This window comes from Hemitrygon akajei, chromosome 21 (assembly GCF_048418815.1).
Source record: "Hemitrygon akajei chromosome 21, sHemAka1.3, whole genome shotgun sequence".
NCBI lineage: Eukaryota > Metazoa > Chordata > Chondrichthyes > Myliobatiformes > Dasyatidae > Hemitrygon > Hemitrygon akajei.
The window spans coordinates 54448979-54471746 of record NC_133144.1 but is presented as its reverse complement, the minus strand read 5'-3'; the positions used below and the strand labels follow the sequence as shown (position 1 = coordinate 54471746).

At 42.9% G+C, this 22768-nt stretch overlaps 1 protein-coding gene across 16 annotated transcripts in view; it reads left to right on the top strand.

Annotated features, from left to right (window-relative positions):
* The window catches only part of kcnma1a (potassium large conductance calcium-activated channel, subfamily M, alpha member 1a), a 913789-nt gene that overhangs the window by 764743 nt on the left and 126278 nt on the right, over positions 1 to 22768 (top strand). For 6 of the 16 annotated variants that reach the window (XM_073025436.1, XM_073025438.1, XM_073025437.1 and 3 more), the window contains one exon: positions 11168 to 11200. The exons of the other annotated variants lie outside the window; for them this stretch is intronic. In XM_073025436.1, coding sequence (XP_072881537.1) covers positions 11168 to 11200 — 33 coding nt within the window. The remainder of the gene's footprint in view (positions 1 to 11167; positions 11201 to 22768) is intronic. 16 annotated transcript variants of the gene reach the window in all.

The following is a 22768-nucleotide window of genomic DNA, read 5'->3' as shown; positions in this document are numbered from 1 at the left end:
GGTGTGAGTCCTAAAGCTCCTGTACCTCCTTCCTGACGGCAGCAGTGATGGCGAGCATGGCCTGGGTGGTGGGGATCCTTGATAATGGAAGTTGCTTTTTATAGTAAAACTCTATGTAGAAATGCTCAGTGGTAGAAAGGGCTTTTCTTCTGATAGATTGGACTGAATCCAGCCCTTCTGTTGGCTTTTCTGTTTCTTGGACATTGGGGTTTCCATACTAGAGTCATGATGCAGCATGTTGGAACATGCCTCAGTTTGCAATCGGATTACATTGTCCCTGATGATGGTTGAGGGTTAATAACTGTTCCTGAACCTGGTGGTGTGGGTCCTGAGGCTCCCATACCTTATTCCAGATGTCAACAGTGAATCGAGAACATGGCCTGCATGGCGGTATCCTTAATGGTGGATGCTGCTTTCCTGCGACAGCATTTCATGTCATTGTGCTCATTGACATGGGGGCTTCACCTATGATGGACTTGGCCTCATCCATTACTTTTTGTAGGCTTTTACATTCAAAGCCATTTGTGTTTCCATACCAGGCTGTGATGTAACCAGTCAATATCTACTCCCAGCACACATCAATACAAGTTTGTCAAACTTTTAGATGTCATGTCGAATCTTCAAACCCTTCCAAGGAAGCAGAAGTGCTGCTGTGTTTTCTTTGTAATTGCGCTTACATGCTGGGCCCAGGACAGATCCTCTGAAATGATAACACCAAGGAATTTAAAGTTGCTGATCTTCTCCACCTTTGATCCTCTGATGAGGACTTGTGCATGAACCTACAGTTTCCTCTTCCTGAGGTTCCTTGGTCTTGCTGACATTGAGTATGAGGTTGTTGTTGTGATATCACTCAGCCAAGTTTCCATTCTCCCTCCTATATGCTATATGCTGACCTTTGATTTGGCCAACAATGGTGGTGTCATCAGCAAACTTAAGTATGGCATTGAGTATAAGGTGGGTCGGGCAGGGGGCTTTGTGGTACACCAGTGCTGATGGAGATTGTGGACGAGAGGTTGTTGCCAATCCGAACAGACTGGGGTCTGCAAGTGACTCCTGAATTAGGCTGTTCATTGCAAGCTCTGCCATTGGAATTGGTTACCAGAGGCACAAAAGCAAATCCTTTAATCTTTTCTAAAAAGCCTTTTTCAAGAAGCTCAACATCCCTCGAAACTATTGGGAAGTTTTGACCCATGACCTGGGTAGCATGATAGTGTAGCAGTTCGTGTAATGCTATTTCAGTGCCAGAAACCTGGGTTCTATAACTGCCACTGTCTGTAAGGATTTTGTATATTATCCCCATGACTGCATGGATTTCCTCCAGGTGCTCTCATTTCCTCCCATATTCCAACGGATTAGAGGTTAGCATATTTATTGATCGCATGAGTACAATTGGGCAACATGGGCTCGTTAGGTTAGAAGGACCTGTTCCAATGCTGTATCCCTAATTAAAACAATATTAGTAGTGAGGGGAAATTAATGCATGGGTCATCTTGTGGTCTATGCATTGCAAATGCACTAAACCTTACATAAATGGCAGAAGCACAGCAGTATACCAGTCTGCCCCACCAAACTCCTCCGCCCCACTTGTGGAAGGGACCTGTGACAGTGGTCTCTCAGTCATCTCAGAACCCTTAGAATAGGAGCTGAAGTAAATCATCTTTGAACATGATGGCCTGCTGGGCCTGGTGCAAGTTATTGCTTCCGACTTATGCTCCACCTGTAGAAACAGACGAAAGGTATCTTGATACCTTTCACAGGTCCTTTCCATCCCCGTTCACGGATAATTGCACTTGCTCTTTGTGAGAATGTAAGAAATAAAACTGGCCACTATCCATCGATTGCCATACCTTTATGTCTGCACCATGACTAGATGCATTACATGCAACTGCAGACTGCATATTCAGATTCAGATTTATCAATCATATATAAATGGAAGCATACAATGGAACGTGTCGCAACACACTCAAAATGCTGGAGGAACTCAGCAAGCCAGGCAGCACTTATGGAAGGGAATAAAGAGTTGATGTTCCGGGCTGAGATCTTTCATCAGGACTGGAAAGGAAGGGAAAAGGCCAGAATAAGAAGGTGGAAGGCAGGAGGAGTTTAAGCTGGCAGGTAATAGGTGAAGACAGATGAGGGAGTAGATGTGTGGGTGGGTGAAAGGGATGAAATGAGAAGCTGGGTGGTGCTAAGTGGAAGGGATAAAGAGCTGAAGAAGAAGGAATCTGATAGGAGAGGAGAGTGAAACATAGGAAAAAGGGAAGGAGTAGGAGCACCAGACGGAGGTGATGGGAAGATGAGAAGAGAAGGGGGTAAGAAGGGAACGGAAATGGGGATTTGTGTGTTTTGCTCAGGAATTCTAGCATCTACAGAATCTTGTCTGTTTATGATATCAAGTGTTGGGCTTTGCAAATGAGAAGGAGATCAACGACTTACTGTTGAACCATGACTGGACACATGCTAACCCCATTAAACGCCAACCCCAGAGAGTGCATTCGGATTCAGATTTATTTATCACATGTACATGGAACATACAGTGAAATGTGTCCTAACAACACACAAAGTGCTGAAGGAACTCAGCATGTCAGGCAGCGTCGATGGAAAGGAATATAGAGTCGACATTTCAGGGTCTCAGCCTGATATGTTGACTCTTTATTCCTTTCCATAGATGCTGTTTGACATGCTGATTCTCAGGCATTTTATACGTGTTACTCTGGATTTCCAGCATCTGCAGAATATCTTGTACTTATGTGTTAGTGAACTGCATTGCTTGCGTTAACAACCAACCTACCTACAAAAGTGCTGGGGCAGCCCGCATATCTTGTTTTGATGTGCAAGGAGAGCTTCATTTGCTATTTATTATTGCATGAAGCACTTTGTTGCTTTATGTTGCACCTTCCTTTCAGATCCTTTTCATAATCAGAATCGGGTTTAATATCACAGGCATATGTCATGAAATTTGTTAACCCTGTGGCAGCAGTACAATGTATTACATGATAATATAGAAAAAAAACCTATGAATTGCAGTCAGTATATAGAATAGTTAAATAAACAATGCGAAAACAGAAATTTAAAAAAAGTAGTGAGGTAATGTTCATAGGTTCAATATCAATTCAGAAATTTGATGCAGAGGGGAACAAGTTGTCTCTGAGTCGCTGAGTGTGTGCCTTCAGGTTTCTGTACCTCCTTTCTGATAGTAACAAAGGGCAGTGGGCATGTCCTGAGTGATGGAGGTCCTTAATGAAGGACACCACCTTTCTGAGGCATTGCTCCTTGAAGCTGTCTTGGATCCTATGGGGGTTAGTGCCCATGTTGGAGCTGATTAATTTTACAACTCTTGCAACAAATGATGCAAAAGTGTGAGTGTTCTCACAAGATTTGGAAGTAACTGCACAGAATGCTGCACTATCATGAGGAAGGACCTTAGCTCTTCTAAATATTTTGGCATTTTGGCTTTGTCACATTGGTGACGGCCTCTCCTTTTCCTTTCAGTGATTGTACGATATTGGCATCATCCTTTAATGTTCCCAGTGTACATTTGCTTCACTTCTCCTTAACCTTGCTCCTGTGATGTCTAGAATGCTTCTTTCAAGACCAGAACATTTTCTCCTCCTGTGCTTGTGGTAATCAGCAGATCACTTCGGTTACACAATCAGCGATCAAAACCTTGCAAAGTTTTTACCCACCATGCTGCGGAGAACCTTAGGCAAACATTTGACTCAGTCTCGAGCATGAGAAGACCCATTGTGTGTGTTGCTGATCAGGCAGTGCTGACTGTTACATCATTGTTCCCATCTGTATCAGTATGGGAGAGATGTCTCTGTGGATGTCTTTGATCCCAATAACTCACACAGTGGTTAACAGAGATTGTTTGTCTAAGGCTAGATTAAGTGTGGTTTCAGCATGGCTCACTCATTTTGTTCTCACCTACCTGGTGCCTTCTCAACCTGATTCTTTTTAACATTTGGAGCTTGCTTGGTCTTGTCGTCAACTGCCATTCCACCAAGTTAGAGGTAAATGCCTGTTATACTGCCAGAGCTGTCTTTTTACATGTCATAATTCTTCCCAACGATGTGTCACGGTTTTACTTCGAAGATTTGAAGAACTTGAGTTGTTTCTGCACATCCTTCCCTTTTAAAGTTGTCTTGTTTTCATTGTAATATTTGATGGCTGGTTGTTCTGTCTGCAGTACTGCACCTTTCCCTTAAGGTCTATAAAAGCCTGCCAGGTTTTAAGTTCAAGGGTGTTTGTCTTGACTTGTTATCAAACAGTTTAATGCAGTGTCTGTTAACACCTTCCTGAAACATCTGTGTGTTTGTTGCCATTACTGCTTATGGCATATACACTATATGATCCCTGTTGCTTCGTGCCAAACTATGAAGATTTCTTTTCTGTTGTCATTTTGCATTGCCACTGAAATTGCTCTGGCTGTTTCTCTTGGCCTTGGATCAACAGGCTGCGGTAATGTGACCCTTTGGCAGCCAAAGATACTTGGCTGTTCCAAATCACCAAGATTGTCAGCTGGCAGACCGAATGTTTCAGACTACCCAAGATATTGCAAAGCAGGCATATCACATGACTCCCCAACCGTGATCAAGATCAGCGTAAGAACACAAACCCTAGACACAAAGTGAACTGCACACCCATGCTTAAGGATATACTGAACAGTGATATTGGGAGATCAACTTGCAACTCTTGGATTTTCTGTGCTGGAAGTCAGGTTGGGTTTCTCTGGCCCTTGTGGGTCTACAAAGATGATGTGTAATTTCACAAGCGTAAAATGTTAACAGGTTCAGTCTTGTGGGGAGCATGTTTAGCACAGTTGGAAAGAAGTAATTCATTTATCAAGTTGGAATAGGAAGCACGACAGAGTCTGCTAAGAAATGGTTTGATGCTGTGATGGGATGAGACTGATCTTGATAAATAAAATCACAGAGTCAGGCGCTCTCTGCTCCTCTAATATCCCTTATGATTTGATCTGTTCCATAGTATGACATTAGCAACATCTCAGTTCTTGCCCTCACCATGCGGCAAAGCGTTAAACTAACTGATGGTTCCCAGAGGAAATTTCTTAAGTAGAAGTGTATACTTGTAGACTGGATTTTGCTAGTAGTGCCTTGGTTTAATTGGCTATCAGGCTTGAGCCTGCTGCACAGATTCACCAGTCCCAAGCTTATGGGTCCAGTTCTCCAACTGTGAACCACCTTTGGACTGGGGACATGACATTTCCCAGCAATTTGCTGTCTGATGCACCGCAGAATAGGGCAAAGGATCCATCAGCCCTTTCATCTAATTAGGAATTGTAAAGTTCCAGGGAAAGTTAGAATAAGGCAAGTTACATTTTTTTTAAAAAATTAGTTTTTCCAATAATGTTTAAAATTATTTAATCATCCTTCAATTTTTTCCAAATGTAACTCAAAAATAGAATTAAGCTGTTAAGTGCTTCTGAGTGTCAAAGACAATCAGAAATATTGACAGTGTTTGAGAGCAGGCCAAGGCTGGCTTGGGAATTTGCTTCTGAACAAAGGAATCCAGAGGAGTTTCATGGGCTGAACTCTTTCAGATGCCAACTCCTATGTCAAGCTGATCACTTCACTTGAAACCCAACCAACATTTGTAGTCTTGTGGTTTGGAATCCCAGACTTGTACAATCACTATTCTTGCTCATGACAAGGTAAGGTTATTAAAATGAGGATTGCAGGTAGATCGACCCACTAAGGAAGTTCTGGATTATTCCCATCAATTTCTCTATTCCTCGTGTCCTACTATCTATCAAATCCACTTCCATTTTCATTGGATCTCAGTTAAGCAAGGTCTTGACTTTCAAACTTTTATCTTTGTTTCAATCTTTTCCTAATTCTCTATTCTGTCTCTGTGACCTCCTCATGCTGTCAAAACTCTGTGAAGTTTGCAGTTTTTTAAAACTTCTGACCTCTTGACCAATCCCAAAATGTAATCCCTTCACCATAGGTGGCCTTGCCTTCAGCCATCAAGGCTCTAAGCTCTGAAATTCCGCTGTGAATCCTCTCCTTCCTCCACCAAATGTCCTTTAAAACCAACATCTTTAACCAATGCTTTGGTCATCTCTCCTAATATCCCCTTGGGTGACTTTGCATCCTTCTATTTGTTTGAAAAGGCGTCCTGGGTTAGATAAGTGAGAAAGTTATTGATCCATTCCATTTTGTTTTATTTCATTTAGAGATACAGCACAGTAACAGGCCTTCCTGACCCAATGAGCGCACAGTGCCCATTTATACCCATGTGACCAATTAACCTACTGACTCGTACATCTTTGGAATGTGAAGGAAAATGTAGCACCCGAGGAAACCCATGCATTCATGGGGAGAACATAAAAATTCCTTATAGACAGCGGTGTGAATTGAACTGTATTAATGTTACGCTAACTCTACTGTGTCATCTCTACTTCCATGATGGTGACTAGCTGGCAATTCTGTGGAGAAGTATGGCCAGTTTTGGTGGCAATGTCAGTGCAGTTTGGACTGATTTGCTTGGCCAATGCAGTGCAGATGTACAGCTGTTCTCAACTTGCAATTGCCCAAGTATGTAAAGCTGTACATGCAGGTGAGTGGGAGACAGCTGGGATGGGTTTTCTGGCTGCTGCAGGGCAGTGGGCATCTTCTGCCATGCGGAAACTTAGTTTGCAGCCACATTTCTGCCTTGCAAACGTTTTGAGGTGCAAACTCTTTGGAGGAACAGAACCATAACCTGGAGACAACCTGTACAGAAGGTCAAACTGGAGTACACCTGACCTCTTGCTCTGTCTAGAGTTGTTCTGTAATATACTGAGCTGAAGGGCTAAATCTACTTTATGTACTGTCCCAGCAACTTTATATACTTTGTCCCAGCAGCTTGGCCCCATTCAATTAACTGAGGTGGGAAAAGTAAGTGAAGTTTTAAAAAAGCTTCTACAATTGATTAACTGAGAGTGTGGAAAGCACTGCCAGGGAAGTGGTGGATGCGGGTTTGATTTCAGCATTTAAGAGAAGTTTGGATAAGTACATGGATGAAAGACATATGGAGGGCTATGGTTCGGATGCAGGTCAAGGGGACTAGGCTGAATAATAGATCGGTACAGATTAGGTGGCTGAAAAGCCTGTTTTTGTACTGCAGTGCTCTGTGACTCCTAAGGTGCTGTAAGTTTAGTATGGGTTGAAGTGAATTTATCATTTTAAAATTTTATATATATTCCTTTGTTTGGAAGTACGTCTGAGACATTTTGACTCAGTGGAAAGAGCTGAGCTTTCAATGCTGTCAAGGGCAGGGTCTCAGATTCTCCACCCCCTGATGTGATTGATAACTCTGGATACAGTTCTGCCTGGTGGAACAGCTACAAAGCCAGGATGGCATTAGGAAACGATGGCATAGGCAGTTTGAAATGTCGAGTCGTGCAGAGGAGAACTTTGAATGCGTAGGCGTATGTGCCCATTCACTGGGCCAAGTGACTCTGAGCTGCTTGTGCACGAGGAACAGAGATCATCAGCTCTTTAAAACTCGCACTCCCGCCTGTATCCACAAAACCTATTCCTAATAATGCACAAACATTTTAAAGCAGGATATTACTGTCAAAATGGCATTTCAAAGGAATCTGTGTAGGCTAACAGGAAGAGAGGTCTGGAATTTCTATTGCTAGAGGCAGTTGTTAGCATGGCTTGTTACCACGGTGTTTCTTACCAGGGTCACTGGAACCAAAGCAGTGAGTGGTTCATTGTGATGTGGACAGGCTGGAAATGATGCTGTCTGCATCTTCTGCTGTGAATTCAGCAGAGGGTTTATATATGGTGACATGGAAATTATGTTTGCATTTTCATTTCCTGAGTGTGGCTGGTTGTCACAAAACTCACCCTGACAGTTCCTTACCACCAGGCAACCGATTCCTCTCGCGACGTTTTTTCATGCAAGACAGTTGCTTTTCAGAGTCCTTTCGCTCTGCGCTATTCCTAGCGACAGATGCCAGGATAAGAACAGTTTCCCGGGAAGATTTCTGTCATGGTGCTGCCTTCGGCCCGAGGAGTGACCTTTAGTGAATAAAGCAAAACCTTTTACAGAGATGCACAGGTCTCTTCCGGAGCAGGCTCAGAGCAAGGCTCTGCTCCTGTTTCCTTCCCTCGAGTCAGCCTGCATTAGGAGGAGTGATTTGACCAGCCTCCCTAGACACAAGCAGCAATTGCACTTGTCAGTGTTGAAATCACTAATTTTATGAGGTTATTCTCCTGTAACATTATCTCTGAAACAGTGTACCATGCAGGAGGCAAAGATCTAGGTTGTCTTCTCTTGTCTCATTTACTCATTCCAACATAATAACATCAGCGTTGAGGGGTTTCTATTAGAGTTCTTGCTGATCTAACCCTCTAAAAGATGCCCCGTTGTTTAACCTCCATCTCACACCTTTCCTTGCTCTCATTTTACATCCTTTTACTTCATCTCCCCCAGGGTCAGGATTGCAAATGTTAGAACTACTGGACTAAGTGTGGTAAACAGGACAAGGATTTGATAGCAATTGTTATAATAGAAAATATTTCTCCACAGCTGAGGCTTAATGAAAATACAGGGAATAGAGGGATTATGGACCATGTATGGGCAGAAGAGATTTAGTTTAGTTCGTCTTCGTGTTCGGCACAGACATTGTGGGCCGAAGGGTTTGTACTGCTGTATGTCCTAGACAGATATTTGAAGTTTTTAAGGCAGCGGAGGCTCCAGATCAAGTGCTGGCGAATAGAATTAGAATGGATCAGTACTACATGGTCAGCGTAGACATGGTGGGAATGGACACTGGTTTTCTGATGTATGAGGGCAAAGCGATGAGTAAGAGGGTTAGGAGGAAGCTGAGGGAAATAAGATCACAGGATGTATTACGTGAATAACTGACAGGGTGAATCCACTCACTCAAGCTTTTGGAGAGCTAATAGGATGCCTACAACCTTGGCCGTTCTCCTTTCTCTCTTCTACCTTTCTAGAGAAAATAGAGGGCTTGAAACCCTGGGTGTTCACTCTTAGGAACAGCTTCTTCCCCACTGCTATCAGGCTTCTGAACCAATCCCCTCCTTAACACCCCCTTTCTTGTTTTTCAGTTATTGCTGAATATATCATGATATTTATTAATATTACCACATATACTGTTTACTCTGAACTTCACACTGGCAAGGAACTTCATTCCATCCTGGTGTATATGACAATCTGAATCCAAATATTTAAGTATGGAGCCTAGACACACTGCCCAGAGGCAGTGATAGAAGCAGATACGATTGTGGAGCTTAGGAGATTGTGGAGGCTTTAGACACTTGAAACCGAAGGGTATGGAGGAATATGGATCATATACAGGCAGCAAATATTTTGTTTAATTTGCCATCGTATTCGGCATAAATATTGAGGGTTGAACGGCCATCTCCTGTGCTGTGCTGTTAAGTACTTGAATTTCTAACTAAGGCCGAACCAAGACCATGTGCTGGTGACACTGAATGGATGGCTATGTAATGGTTAGTATGGACATAGTGGGCAGAAGAGCCTGTTCCTCCGCTGTATGACTCCATGATAGTAGGTGGAAGATGGACTCAGAATCAGGTTTAATATCACTGGCATAAGTTGTAAAAATTGTTGTTATGCACCAGCAGTACATTGCAATGCATAGTAATGCTAAATGAACTATAAATCACGTGAAGAAATATTATATATATAAAACTAAATTAAATAAGTAATGCAAAAAGAGAGCAAAAAAAAAGAAAAGGAAAAACTTTAGTGAGGTTGTTTTCTTGGGTTTATTGTCCATTCAGAAATCTGATGCAGGAGAGGAAGAAGCTGTTACTGAAACATTGAGTGTGCATCTTCAAGCTCCTAACCTCTTCTCAGCGGTAGCGTTGAGAATGTTGAGAATCCTTATTAAAGGATGCCAGCTTTTTGAGACATTGCCTTTTGAAGGTGTGTTCGATGCTGGGGAGGCCAGTGCCCATGATAGAGCTGGCTGAATTTACAAACCTCGGCAGCTTTTCTCGGTCCTGTGCAGTGGCCCCTCCGTCCCAGATGGCGATGTCATGTGTCCTGTTGCTTCTGGTAGGCAGCTCAGTGGTGATGGAAATGATGACAATTAACCTACTGGGATTTGCGATTATCACTTAACAAAACTGACGACAATTTTACGAATGTTGTGTCTGCGTGCCTTGGTGTGCCAAATCATGGTAGAAACAACACATTACTACTCTGCCAGGCTGACTGTTTGGGAGTCTCCCTCACTGAAATCAAGGAATATCACTTGAACTAATGTGAATTTCAGCTCTTTATACCACAGCCCTAGCTTCAAAATATCCTGAAAATCATATGCTTATTTCTGAGTCTAATTGCATTTCTAACAGCATTCTGCCATAATGAGTGTTTAACAAATAAGTACCTCTAAAATTAATTTCAGTGGTGAGATTATAATTTTGTCATATATTTTACAGAAGGAACTGTAAAGAATGAACTTCCTTAAGCATAATTTTATGGAATTTCAGAACTTTATTTATATGCATGTTCTGATATTTATTTAGTTTTCTAGGTAATGTTGAAAAATTAATTCAAAATTGCACGTTTTCTTTCTGTGAGCATTCTTTAACATGATTGGCTGCTCAGGTGATTGGACTTTGGGGGAGTCCCTCTGTTTTGCTGCCTGAGTACAGCAGGTGCCAGGACAGGGAAAGTTCTTACCACAGAGGCACGAGACACTTGTGGGGCATTTTCCAAAGTCAGTGGCAAATGCTGTAACTTTACCACTGACTGGAAGCCATGGTCCATTTCTCTGGCCAGGGATACGGATGCCAACTTGCCAATGAGACTGCCAGCAACCTGTGCCTTCCTTATGGTACAGATCCAGGTAAAGGATGTTTGTAATGGCTCCAGAATCCCTAATCAGTGACACACACTGCAGGATAAACCACATGCCTTGCCTTCAGACATCTTTGGGAATGTCAAATCCTTTGGGAAAGTGATTCAAATGGTGCATGTGTGAGCTGACATTGGGTGGAGTGCATTATCATAACATCTTATTTCAGTTTCAACTTCCCTGTATTTGATTTTTCTCTCGCGCTCTCTCTCTCTCTGTGCTTCTCATTGACCTTTCATGAAACATGGTTCTTATTTCCACGTCTCTTAACCTGTCATTTCTTTGCATTGTCCTCAGCAAGATATGGCTATAATGGATATCTCAGCTCAAGTAAGTTATTGGTTTGCCACAATTAGTTTCCCCTTGAATTGTTGCCTCCTGTTTGATTTCTTTTCCCTGTGTTCTCCCCCAACCCAGCTGACTCTCCTGCTTTGTTCCAATTTTCTACCCTTGCCCTTCCAGTTGGAGTGCAGTGATGATTTTTGTTTTAGTTAGCTTTTTTTTTTGCAAGCCGTCTGTCAATTAGAATAGTGTGATCAGAACGCGTTGGAATTAAGATTTTGTTTGGAATATTGATCCTTCTGTTCTACAGCCTCATTGGACCTAACTACAACCTAAACTCATAAGGTCAAATGTCTGGTCTCTCTGGTCTGAGGCAGAGGGGTTCCTTTTTCCTCTTTCTCAAGCTTGGATATGGTTTCACAGCTACAGGCTGCCTATTAGGTTATGTTTCAAATGGCATTTACTTAAAACCAGGCTTAACAGAAACTGGGGAATAATCACGTTTGAATCCTTACATGTATTGACTCAGTTTCTCCCGCACTTGGGAGGGGTTGATTAGTTACCGAACAAAATCGGACATTCTGACTAAGTTGTGCCTTCTAAACCCAAAGTTTGATGACAACCTGCCTAAAATCAGTAATCTGGTCACAGCTTGGAGGGTATTTTGTGTCTATTTACTTAATTTTTTGAGATCAAGGCATCACTGGCAAAGCCAGCATTTCTTACGCTGAGGTTCTGTTGGTGAGGTTGTTGTCACCTTGAACCAGGCAGTAATGGGGTGGGGGGTTATGATGCACTTGGCCTGCTGGGCTTTTTCACTGGCCAATCACTCATCAACTGCATTGCTGTGTCTGAAGCAAAATGAGGGCCAGGCAAGATAGCATGGATTCCTCTTCTGGAGTACATTTGTGTACCACATGGGGATTCTACAACAATCCAGTTGTTAGTAGCCATTCTTTTTATAAACTCCACAGATGTCGTGTTGGGATTTTGAAATTGCACCTCTGGATTGGTAGTATCGTCTGCGGGCCTCTAGTCTGGTAGTTTAAGCATTGCAGCACCAAAGGAATTCTGGTATACAAAATTATGGGGGGGGGGGGTTGTATGGATAGGTCAATGCAAGCAGATTTTTTCCACTGAGGTTGGGTGAGGCTAGAACTGGGTTGAAGGTGAAAGGTGAAATATTTAAGCGGAACCTTCTTTGATTAGAGGGTCATGAGAGTGTGGAATGAGCTGCCAGTGGAAATAGTCGATGCGGGATTGACTTCAACTAAGAGAAGATTGTATAAGTACATGGTTAGCAGAGATATGGAGGGCTATGGTCCAGATGAGGTCAATGGGACTAGGTAGAGTTGGACACAGACCAGATGAACCATAGAGCTCTGTGACTCTGACTCCTCTGGGTTTCTCCTGGTTAGTTGTAACAAGCTATGGGGAGATGGGAAGCTGAATGAAACAGTGGAGGAAAAGTGTCTAGACCAGCAGCTTCAGATGCTAAGAGAGTCGAGGAGCAGGGAGGGTACAGCCTCGAAGTACAAGGATGTCCCTTTAGAACAGAGGTGAGGAGGTATTTCTTTAGCCGGAATGTAGAATTCACTGCCAATGACAGCTGTGAAGGTCAAATCATTCATAAAGTGAAGGTTGATAGGTACTTAATTAGTAAGGGTGTCAAATGTTATTGGGAGAAGGCAGAAGAATGGAGTTGAGTGGGAAAATAAATCAGCCATGATCAAATGGTGGAGCAGATTTGATGGGCTGAATGGCCCGATTCTACACCCATATCTTATGGACATATGGACACTAATAAAGCCTAGCACTGCTGCTGGAGGCGACACTGGCCTGCCCACTGATCGAGAATAATTGTAGGATTTACTGGCAATGTCTGCCAAGCAGTCCCCTGGCATCTACCCCACTCCATCCCGATTTATAGGCTGCTTGCTCTCCAAGCATATTGTACGAGCAGAAGAACCCTAAAGGTTGTTAAAATAATCCTTGTGTGAAGCTGGCATAGGGCCTGGTCAGTGACATGGGTACCTGGGAGGAAGCCACAGTCTCAGTGGCTGAGCAAGCACTTTTAATGGTGTCATTAACAAAACAAACGAGGAAGGCATCCTTCACTGGAATATTATCAAGACCCAAGTTTGGATTGTAGCCTTTGTTCCGGTCTGTTTTCATGGCATTATTACCACATTAAAAATTGTGTGGTCCCTTACTGTTCAACGCTGCTGTAGCGTGAGAGCAGCAATGCAAGGAGTGAACTTGGGAATGCCATGGCACTGGGACGTTGGCACAGTCCAGACTCTTTGTTCAGGTGAGAATAAGAACCGGGTTGATAGCACTGGCATATGTCATGAAATTTGTTGTTTTGCAGCAGTGCAATACATAAAAATGCTACAAATTACAAGAAGGAAGATATATTGAAATACATTAAACAAGTAGTGCAAATAAAGAGCAGAAACTGCGAGGTGGTGTTCATGAGTTGGCTCATTGTCCGTTCAGAAACCTGATGGTGGGGGTGAAGAAGTTGTTCCTAAAATGTTCACTGCTTGTCTTTGGGATCCTGTGTCAGTTGGCTAAGATCTGGAGGTGATCCACGCTGTTCACGCTATCAGCCAGGGCATTAAATAAATCAAACAGTCAAAATCTGTGCAACTGAAATCACTTCAGAACAGTCGAGTATCTTATCCATTAATTGCTCATCAGTGCACTCCAAATGTAGAAGAGTATCTTTTTAAAACTTCTGACTGGTGAAGTGCAGTGGTTTTCCTTGTATTGCCTCAGTGTGTGAAATGCAACCATCCCCTCTACAATCTACAATCCCTCACTCATACTTTCCTATTTAACTTCAACTAAAAGCAGTGATTGCTGCTGTCAGACAGACTCTTCCCACCCTTCGATGAACGCAGTAAACAGCAGGTGGTGCTGCTACTTAAGGAATAAGTTGCCACAGAAGGTCAGCGTGTGTACTTGTACAGGCACACACCACATACACACCGGCACTCACGCCTATCCCTTCTCACTGTCATACACGCACACTCACACCTGTGCATGGCTACAGCCTGAGACCGCACACGTACTCACATTGCAACTTGGTCTTACACTCACACATTTACACACACACACACACACACACACACACACACACACACACACACACACACACACACACACACACACACACACACACACACACACACACACACGATATTCGCATTCACACTAACTTGCGCACATTCTCAAGATTCAAAATACAAAGTAAATTTATTATCAAAGTACGTACTGTATGTGTCACCATATACTACGCTGAAATTCCCCAAGACTGTTTATTGTCATATAAAGGAAAACAAAATGATTATTACTCCAAATGTGAAGCAAAAACAGAGTGAGCACAATTTTAAAAAGCACATTAAAAAGCACAATAAATAACATGATTTACAAGATTGAAGTCTCTTGCAATTATGAAGAGACCGTCCGGAAGCTTGTTTTGTTGAGAGCTGAAGATGCTGTAAAGCTCCCCCAGTGTGTCCTTGGCGTTCGCACTAGAGGAGGGATGTAGACAGTGGTGATGAACACAGCAGTAAAGTCTCTGTGCAGGCATTGTGGCCGGCATTCAACTGCATGATGTTCAATTGCTACAAAGACGCTTGCTCTTATTCCCACACATTCAGCCGTGCTGATATTAGCATTAGTGAGTGTGTGGGAATGAGTAAATAACAAGCTTAATCCCTTTTACTTACTCTCCCTGAATTACGGGAAAATTCTGTAGTGTTGGGCCCTGAGTAAAGTGTGGAGGATTGGATGTGTGCCCCTAGCAGATGATAAGCTTTCTCAAGCCTCTGAATGTTCCAGTTGCCAGCCCTGCAGATTTTGCCAAAAGATTCTATCTGATGGCTCACTGGGTGAACAGTTGGGATTTCACGCTCTGCGTGGAAATGGATCAGCTCATCTCCACCTGGACCTCTGAATGAGGGTAGCTGACTGTATCCAGAGAGCTGGTCTCCAGCCATCTTTCCCTTTGCAGGTGAGGAGGACGGCCTTTAACCTGCAAAGGAGGCCACATCGGGAGAGGCGATAAGGAGACTCGCGTAATGTGGCAGCGGATAAAAATTCAGTAAAGTTTCCTGGACATTTATCCTTCCGATTGCAAACTGTTCATTGCATAAACTGAGAATAAATGCAAGACAAGCTCGTCATTTGCCTCGCTGCGCGTAAATAGACAGCAGCCGTCTGGATCATTCGAAGTCCTCAGTGAAACTGCCACCTTGCGTATTCTCAAACTAATGCTGTACATGTTTGACAACACACAGATGAATCCAGGAGTTATCAATGCGGGGGTTTGAATCTAACCAGCAGCTGACGTTAGACTCAACCGCCACAGATTGCTCCAAGCTACTTTAGGGATTTTACTGCTGTTGTCCAGAGAATAGAGGAAATGTCCTCTGCAATGCACTGGAGCAATATTTTTCAAAAGTGCCATTGGCCTCTATTGAAAGTGCAATGAGCTCAATAAGTTATTCTGACATTTTCTGATGCTTGGTGATCACTTCAATAAGATTTAGAATAATGATCAGAAAATATGAATTAGACCTGTCTAATTACACGTTAGCCAGGTTACATGCTAGAGTCAGAATCCAAGCCTGTTGTAAAGATTTGATTTAAGCTTGCAAAGTGCTCAGCATCTTATAAATCAAAGTTTCAAAGTCATTAATGGTAAGTGAGTAATATAGCAATCATTATAATAGTGTTTTCAGCAAGTAATTTGTTTATGCAAATAAATATGAGAAAGCTTAAATAGTTACTTGTATTATTGTTGATCTCTCAACAACTTCACTAAATGTTAATTTATCCAAATAATCTGCAATTGTTCATAAGGCAATTATTGCATAAACTAATGAAGCATCAGTGACAGTCACACATTATCAGCACTTGGGCCCTGTTCCTATGCTGTCAAAGAGTGAAGGCAGAGCACCTTATGATATAGCATCACTCGAACTGGAATCAATCTCACCATTCACCAAATCTTTTGATGGCACATTTTCTTTTTTAGAAGTTGCCTTATGGGGTTTGCATATTCACTGCCACTGGACATTTCTCATGTGGCCTTTTGATGGGAAGTTAAAATGAATTAAAATGGGAAATGGGATTGTTCAGAGAGCTGGCATCGAAACAGCGGACTGCACGGCCACTTCCCATGTCTGTAAGAAATATGAACACAATGGCTCAGATAGAGCAGAGCAAATTGTGTCTAGAGATGGCAGTTTAATCCATTGTTTCTATGCCTGCCATCTGAAAAATCCCATTTCCCTTTTTAATTCAGTTGAACTTCCTATCCAGAGGCCACATAATAAATGTCCAAAGGCAGTGAATATATATAGTCCATTCAGAAATCTGATGGCGGAAGGATATAAGGTGTTCCTGAAACGTTCAGTGTAAATGGAGGACACCAACTGAATGTCAGCAAGGTTCTTCTTACCTGTTCTTAATTGGGATTAGTACTCTTCCCTCTTTCCCTGCACAATATTTTCCTGCCAACACGAAACTGAGTCATTAGTGGTTATCGCCTCCAAGGTGCAACAGTGGGGACTTTTTCTGGGACATAATAGGACCTCTGCTTGTTGATGTAACCACTCTATCCTAATGCTGGTTCCTTAGTGTTGAACTGCGGTGTTGGAAGCTGGAAGTAGCAAGAGAACTGGTTGCACGGAAGGTCATTAAGGAAACAAACTTAGTCTTCTCTGGTGCTAGGACGTTGTGCCACAGAGCTATCGAGAGTAGGACTGCACTGGGCTTTGTCCCACATGAAGACTGCCTTACTTTCGCCAGGCTGCACTTTCCTAAGCCTGGGATAGTTGAGAAGTCACAAAATCCATCCTGTACAACAAACTGCAGATATTGGAATCTGGAAGAGCGTACAATCTGTTGGATGAACTCAGCATTGTGAGGGTAAAAGGATTATTGAGAATTTAGATCAAACCCCTGCAACAGGACTAATCTCTCTGTTGCCTCCTCACATATGAATCAGACCTACACGAGTAGAATGGAGGAAAGTCTTATCCTCTCAAAAACAAGAGATTCTGCAGATGCTAAAAATTGATAGCAGCACACACAAAATGCTGGAGGAACATAGCAGGTCAGGCAGCATCGATAGAAGGGAATAAACAATTGACATTTCAGGCCAAGACCATTTATCAGGACTGGAAAGGAAATGGGGAGGACGCCAGAAAAAGACGGTGGGGAGACAGGAAGGAATACAAGCTGGCAGGTGATGGGTGAAGCCAGGTGAGAGGGAAGGGGGGACACACCCAGTGGCTGCCGATCTTATTCTCTCAAACAAGTCAAAGCCAGACAGTGAAAGAGTATTCAAGTGGCCAGAGGGACTTTGATTTCTTTTTTGTGTAAATTAATTTTCATTTATTTGTGAATTATCACTGCAGCAGAACGAGAGGGGAAATCTGTTCTTCAGCTGCCCTCTGGTTTAGCACCATTTATATCCAAGAAATTCATCATGTTGTGCTGTTTATTCAGAGATAGCTCAAGGAGCAGATGTAGTCCTTGTTGCCATCAATCATCCAATTACAGGCACTAAAACAGTGCCTCACAATCATCAGCTGGTGAGTGCACTGTTATCTGAACAGTCAGACTAATGACAATTGCTTCTGACTGACTTGTCAGCATCCAGGATAATGAATTGTAAGCACGGCCTGTTTGACTCTTACCCCATCACAGATCACTAGCTTAGTTTGGCTCTGCCTGCTTCATCGCCAGGACATATGATCTTGATATTATTTTATTATTGTCATATGTACCGAGATACAGTGTAAAATTTGTCTTGTTTATGCAGATCAAATTGTTACACAGTGCATTCAGTTAGAATGAGGTAAAACAATGCAGGATACAGTGTAACGCCTGCTGAAAAAGTGCAGTACAGGTAGGGGGTAAGTACAATATCATAGGAAGGCAGAAGTAGACTGTGAGGCTAAGATTCCATCTTATCATACCAAGCTCAAGAATGGTTTCTACCCTTTTATCAAGAGCCAGGGAAAGTAGGTTAGGTTGGCCTTGAGCACTGTGGTACATGCTTTTAGGCTTTTATGAGTCTTGATGAAGAGTCTCAGCCTGTAACATTCCCCTTCATAGATGCTGCCTGACCTGCTGAGTTCCTCCAGCATTTTGTGCGTATTGTTTTGTATCTTTAGTCCAATGGGGTAAGGGAGAAGAGAGATCATGCTGGCCGCTTTACTGACGTGGCAAGAAGTATAGACAGAATTCGTAGAGTTTTCTAAGATGTGCTGAGCTGTGCCCTCAACTCTTTGCAGTTTCTTGTGGTCGCATGCAGTACAGTTACACCCAGGTCATCATGCATCCAGATAGAATGGGGCTTTTTATGGTGCATCGATAAAGCCGATGGGGACGTGATAAATTTATTTACCTTCGCGAGGAAGTCGAAGCGTTGGTGAGCTTTCTTGGCAATTTAGTCAGAGTATGCAAGCTAGTTTAGCTTTACAGTGAAGGACGATAATAGCTGTAAGATGTTGCTAACATTTTGCTTTGATCATTTATGGATTTGTGTTTGCCAGGAAAACTAGCATTGCCTTGGTTCTGCCCACTCAGCGAGTCCTCTATCACCTTGGTAGGTCAGGAGCCACAGATGTGCCAAGCTGGGCAATAATGGCAGATCCCATCCCGTAAGATTTTAGCTGTGGTTCTCGTCCTCAGTCCACAGTGATGCAACTGGTGGAGATGCTGCCTCACAGTTCTAGTGTCTGGGGTTCAACCCTCACCTCCGGTGATATGTGTGTGTGTGTGTATATAGTCTGCAATCTCTCCCTGTGACTACGTTTCCCCAAATGTTCCTACTTCATAGTACAGGCCCTTCGGCCCATGATGTTGTGCTGACTTTTTAACGTCCTCCAAGATCAATTTAATGCTTTCCTCCCACATAACCCTCCACGTGCCTATCTAAGAGTCTCTTAAACATCCCTAATGTATCTGCCTCCACACTTGGCCGGGCGTTCCAAGCACCCACCACTGTCTGTGTGAAAAAAACATTTCCCCCACCCCCCACATACTTTCCTTCGATCACCTTAAAATTATGTCCTCTCTTATTAGCCATTTCTGCTCTGGGAAAAGGCGCTGGCTGTCCATTCTATCAATCTTTTATTATCATATTCACCTTTATCATATCACCTTTCGACTTCCTTCACTCTAAAGGGAAAAGCCCTCGCTTACACAACCTGTCCTCATAAGACATGCTCTCTAATCCAGGCAGCATCCTGGTAAATCTCCTCTGCACCCTCTCTAAAGCTTCCACATCCTATAATGTGGTGACCAGAACTGAACACAGTATTTCAAGTGTGATCGAACCAGATTTTTATAGAGCGGCAGCATTACCTCAGGGCTCCTGAACTCAGTCTCCCGACTAACGAAGATCAACACACTATACTCCTTAACCACCCTATCAGCTTGCACGGTGACTTTGAAGGATCCTGCAATCTACAACTGTTGAAAATTACCCTGGTACAGATGAGTGGTATTATCTGGTGGGAGAGTTGTGGGGAAAGTGGGAAGGATAGGGTGGATTAGGGTAGGATTAGTATTATAACAGGTGCCTGAAAGAGAGAGTGGAAATGGCAGCCTGCTTCCATTCTGTATCTCTCAATAACTCCACCTATGGATCACAGAAAACCAATGTATCCACTGTGCTTCTGCTCCCAGTTGCCGTTTATTTTCAGTGTCTCTCCTCTTTCTTGGTGCATGTGCCAAACTAACTCTCAGTGCCACAGGTGGCATTGAGCTGCCAAGGGCAGCATCTGTTACATAATCCATGATGTTTATTAATAGCTGTAAAAAAAGCCCTCGGCCTACCCGTGACTTTGTGCCCGGGGGGAGTGCAGTCTCTGGTGGGCTGCAGCAGACCCCAACACTTGCCTGCGATGTACCAGCCTGGCTGCTGTACCTTCACCAAGCTCCAGAAGCTGGAGCCGGCAGTCAGTAAGTCAGTGCTGACAGCTGTGCATGACATTGTAGTTTGCGATGCCTTTTATTACTCCCTTTAAACATTGCTGGAAAGCACACACGCGCGCGTGCCAACATCTATGCACACATTGTGTTTCGTACGTATGCGCGCGCGTGTGCACACATACATGCACACACACACATACAATGCCAAAATCTATGCACACATTGTCTTTTGTACTTATGCATATACACACACCCACCCCCATTCAGACACACATAGCACCCATAATCAATACTCCCTTCTGCACATTTGTGTATATACACATAGCACACTCACTCACAGGCACAGGCACATTTTCACGCACACATTCCCATGTACATTTACACAGTACACAACCCGGAGATTTGTCTTCGGACATACTGTATGAATGAACATTCATGCATGTACGCATACACACACAGACAGAAGTACATTCTCATCCATAATCCCACAAGCACACATTCATGTACACGCAGATAGACTCTGTGGTCAATTTATTAAGTACACCTATGCACCTGCTGTTAATGAAAAATATCTAATCAGAATCATGTTTAATATCACCAACATTTGTCATGAAATTTGTTAACTTGGTGGCAGCAGTACAATGCAATACATATTAAATATAGAAAAATAAATAGATAAATCAATTACAGTAAGTATATATAAATGTATATTAAATAATTAAATTGATAATAGTGCAAAAACAGAAATAATAAAATAGTGAGGTAATGTTCATAGGTTCACTGTCCATTTAGGAATCGGATGGCAGAGGGGAAGAAGCTGTTGCTGAATCGTTGAGTGTGTGCCCTCAGGCTTCTGTATTTCCTCCTGGACAGTAACAATGAGAAGAGGGCATGTCCTGGGTGATGGGGGCAATCAACCAATCATGTCGCAGCAACTCAATGCAGAACAGCATGCAGACATGGTCAAGAGATTCAGTTGTTCAGACCCAACATCAGAATGGGGAAGAAATGACTTTGACTGTGGAATGATTGTTGGTGCCAGATGGGCTGATTTGAGTATCTCAGAATCTGTTGATCTCCTGGGATTTTCACGTAGAGTCTCTGGAGTTTACAGAGAGTGATGTGAAAAATAGAAAATATCCAATGAGTGGCAGTTTTGTGGATGAAAGTACCTTACTAATGAGAGGTGTGGAGAGAATGGCTGGACTGATTCAAGCTGACAGGAAGTTGACAGTAACTCAAATAACCACGCGTTACAACAGTGGTGTGCAGAAGAGTATCTCTGAATGCACAAGTCGGACCTTGAAGTGCATGAGCTACAGCAGCAGAAGATCATGAATGTAGACTTGGTGGACACTTTATTAGTACCAGGAGGTGCCTCATAAAGTGGCCACTAAGAGTATATGCATTCCCCACCCCACATGTACACAGAAGGACCCACTCATGTTCACATGTGTGTATAGAACATGCACAAAGGCAACTGCAAGCACATGACTAAGTACTTTCATATCATTCTTGTACGTCCATCTGCAAGCAAATGTGTACTCAAGCAATGTAAAGTTAAAAAAAAATTATTTATTATCAAAGTACATATATATCACCATATGCTACCTTGAGATTCATTTTCTTGCAGGCATTTACAGGAAAATAAATAAATACAATTGAATTTATGAAAAGCTATACATACACAAGTCTGTATAGTGGTGCAGTGGTGCAGTGGCATCCGCACTGGACATCGGGGCGAATAGTCCCGGCTCCTTGCAGCCTTTCTGTCCGTGCTGGTTGAACATCAAACTAGGAACTTGGCCCCATAAAAGAGGTAAATGCTAAAGAAAGGGCAAGGTTGCCACCAAGCAAAGTGCAGGGAGGAACTTTAACCTTTTTTATACATAAACAAAGATCGGCAAAAGAGGACAAACAGTGCAAATTAAGAAATATATAAATAATACTGAGGACATGAGCTGTAAGGTTCTTGGAAGTGAGTCTTTAGGTTAAAAAATCGATTCAGCATTGAGGTGAGTGAAGTTGTCCACGCTGGTTCAGAAGCCTGATAGGTGTAGGGTAATAAATATTCCTGAACCTGACGTTGAGGGCTCTAAGTCTCCTGTTCCTCCAGCCCGATGGAAGCATGGACTAGATGGTGGGGGAGTCCTTGGTGTTACACTTGTAGCTACTGACTCACATATGCATTCAGATTCAGACTGACGTTTATTTATCAGATGTACTGTGAAACATATAGCGATACATGCAGTTTACTTATGTATGCACTTGTGCACATTCCTGCATTTACAACTGGGCACGCACACACACACACACACGCACGCATGCATGCACGCACACACACACGTACACACACACAAACACACACACGCATGCACAAACACACACACACACGCACGCACAAACACACACACACACATTCCACATGCACATACAAGCATGCAGATGTGCTCACAGGCAGAACTCTTCGTGACAAGAGCTGCCAGTTGCAGAGTTTGAGAGTTTAAGGCTGCTGTGTTTTCAAATACAATACATGGCATTTATTTAAGTTAATAATGAGCAGAAATCTAGGCAAATCACTTTCAGAGCGCTGTGCATAAACCCAGCAGACGGCTGTGTGGACAGGCTTCTTAAATTATTTATCGCTGATTATGT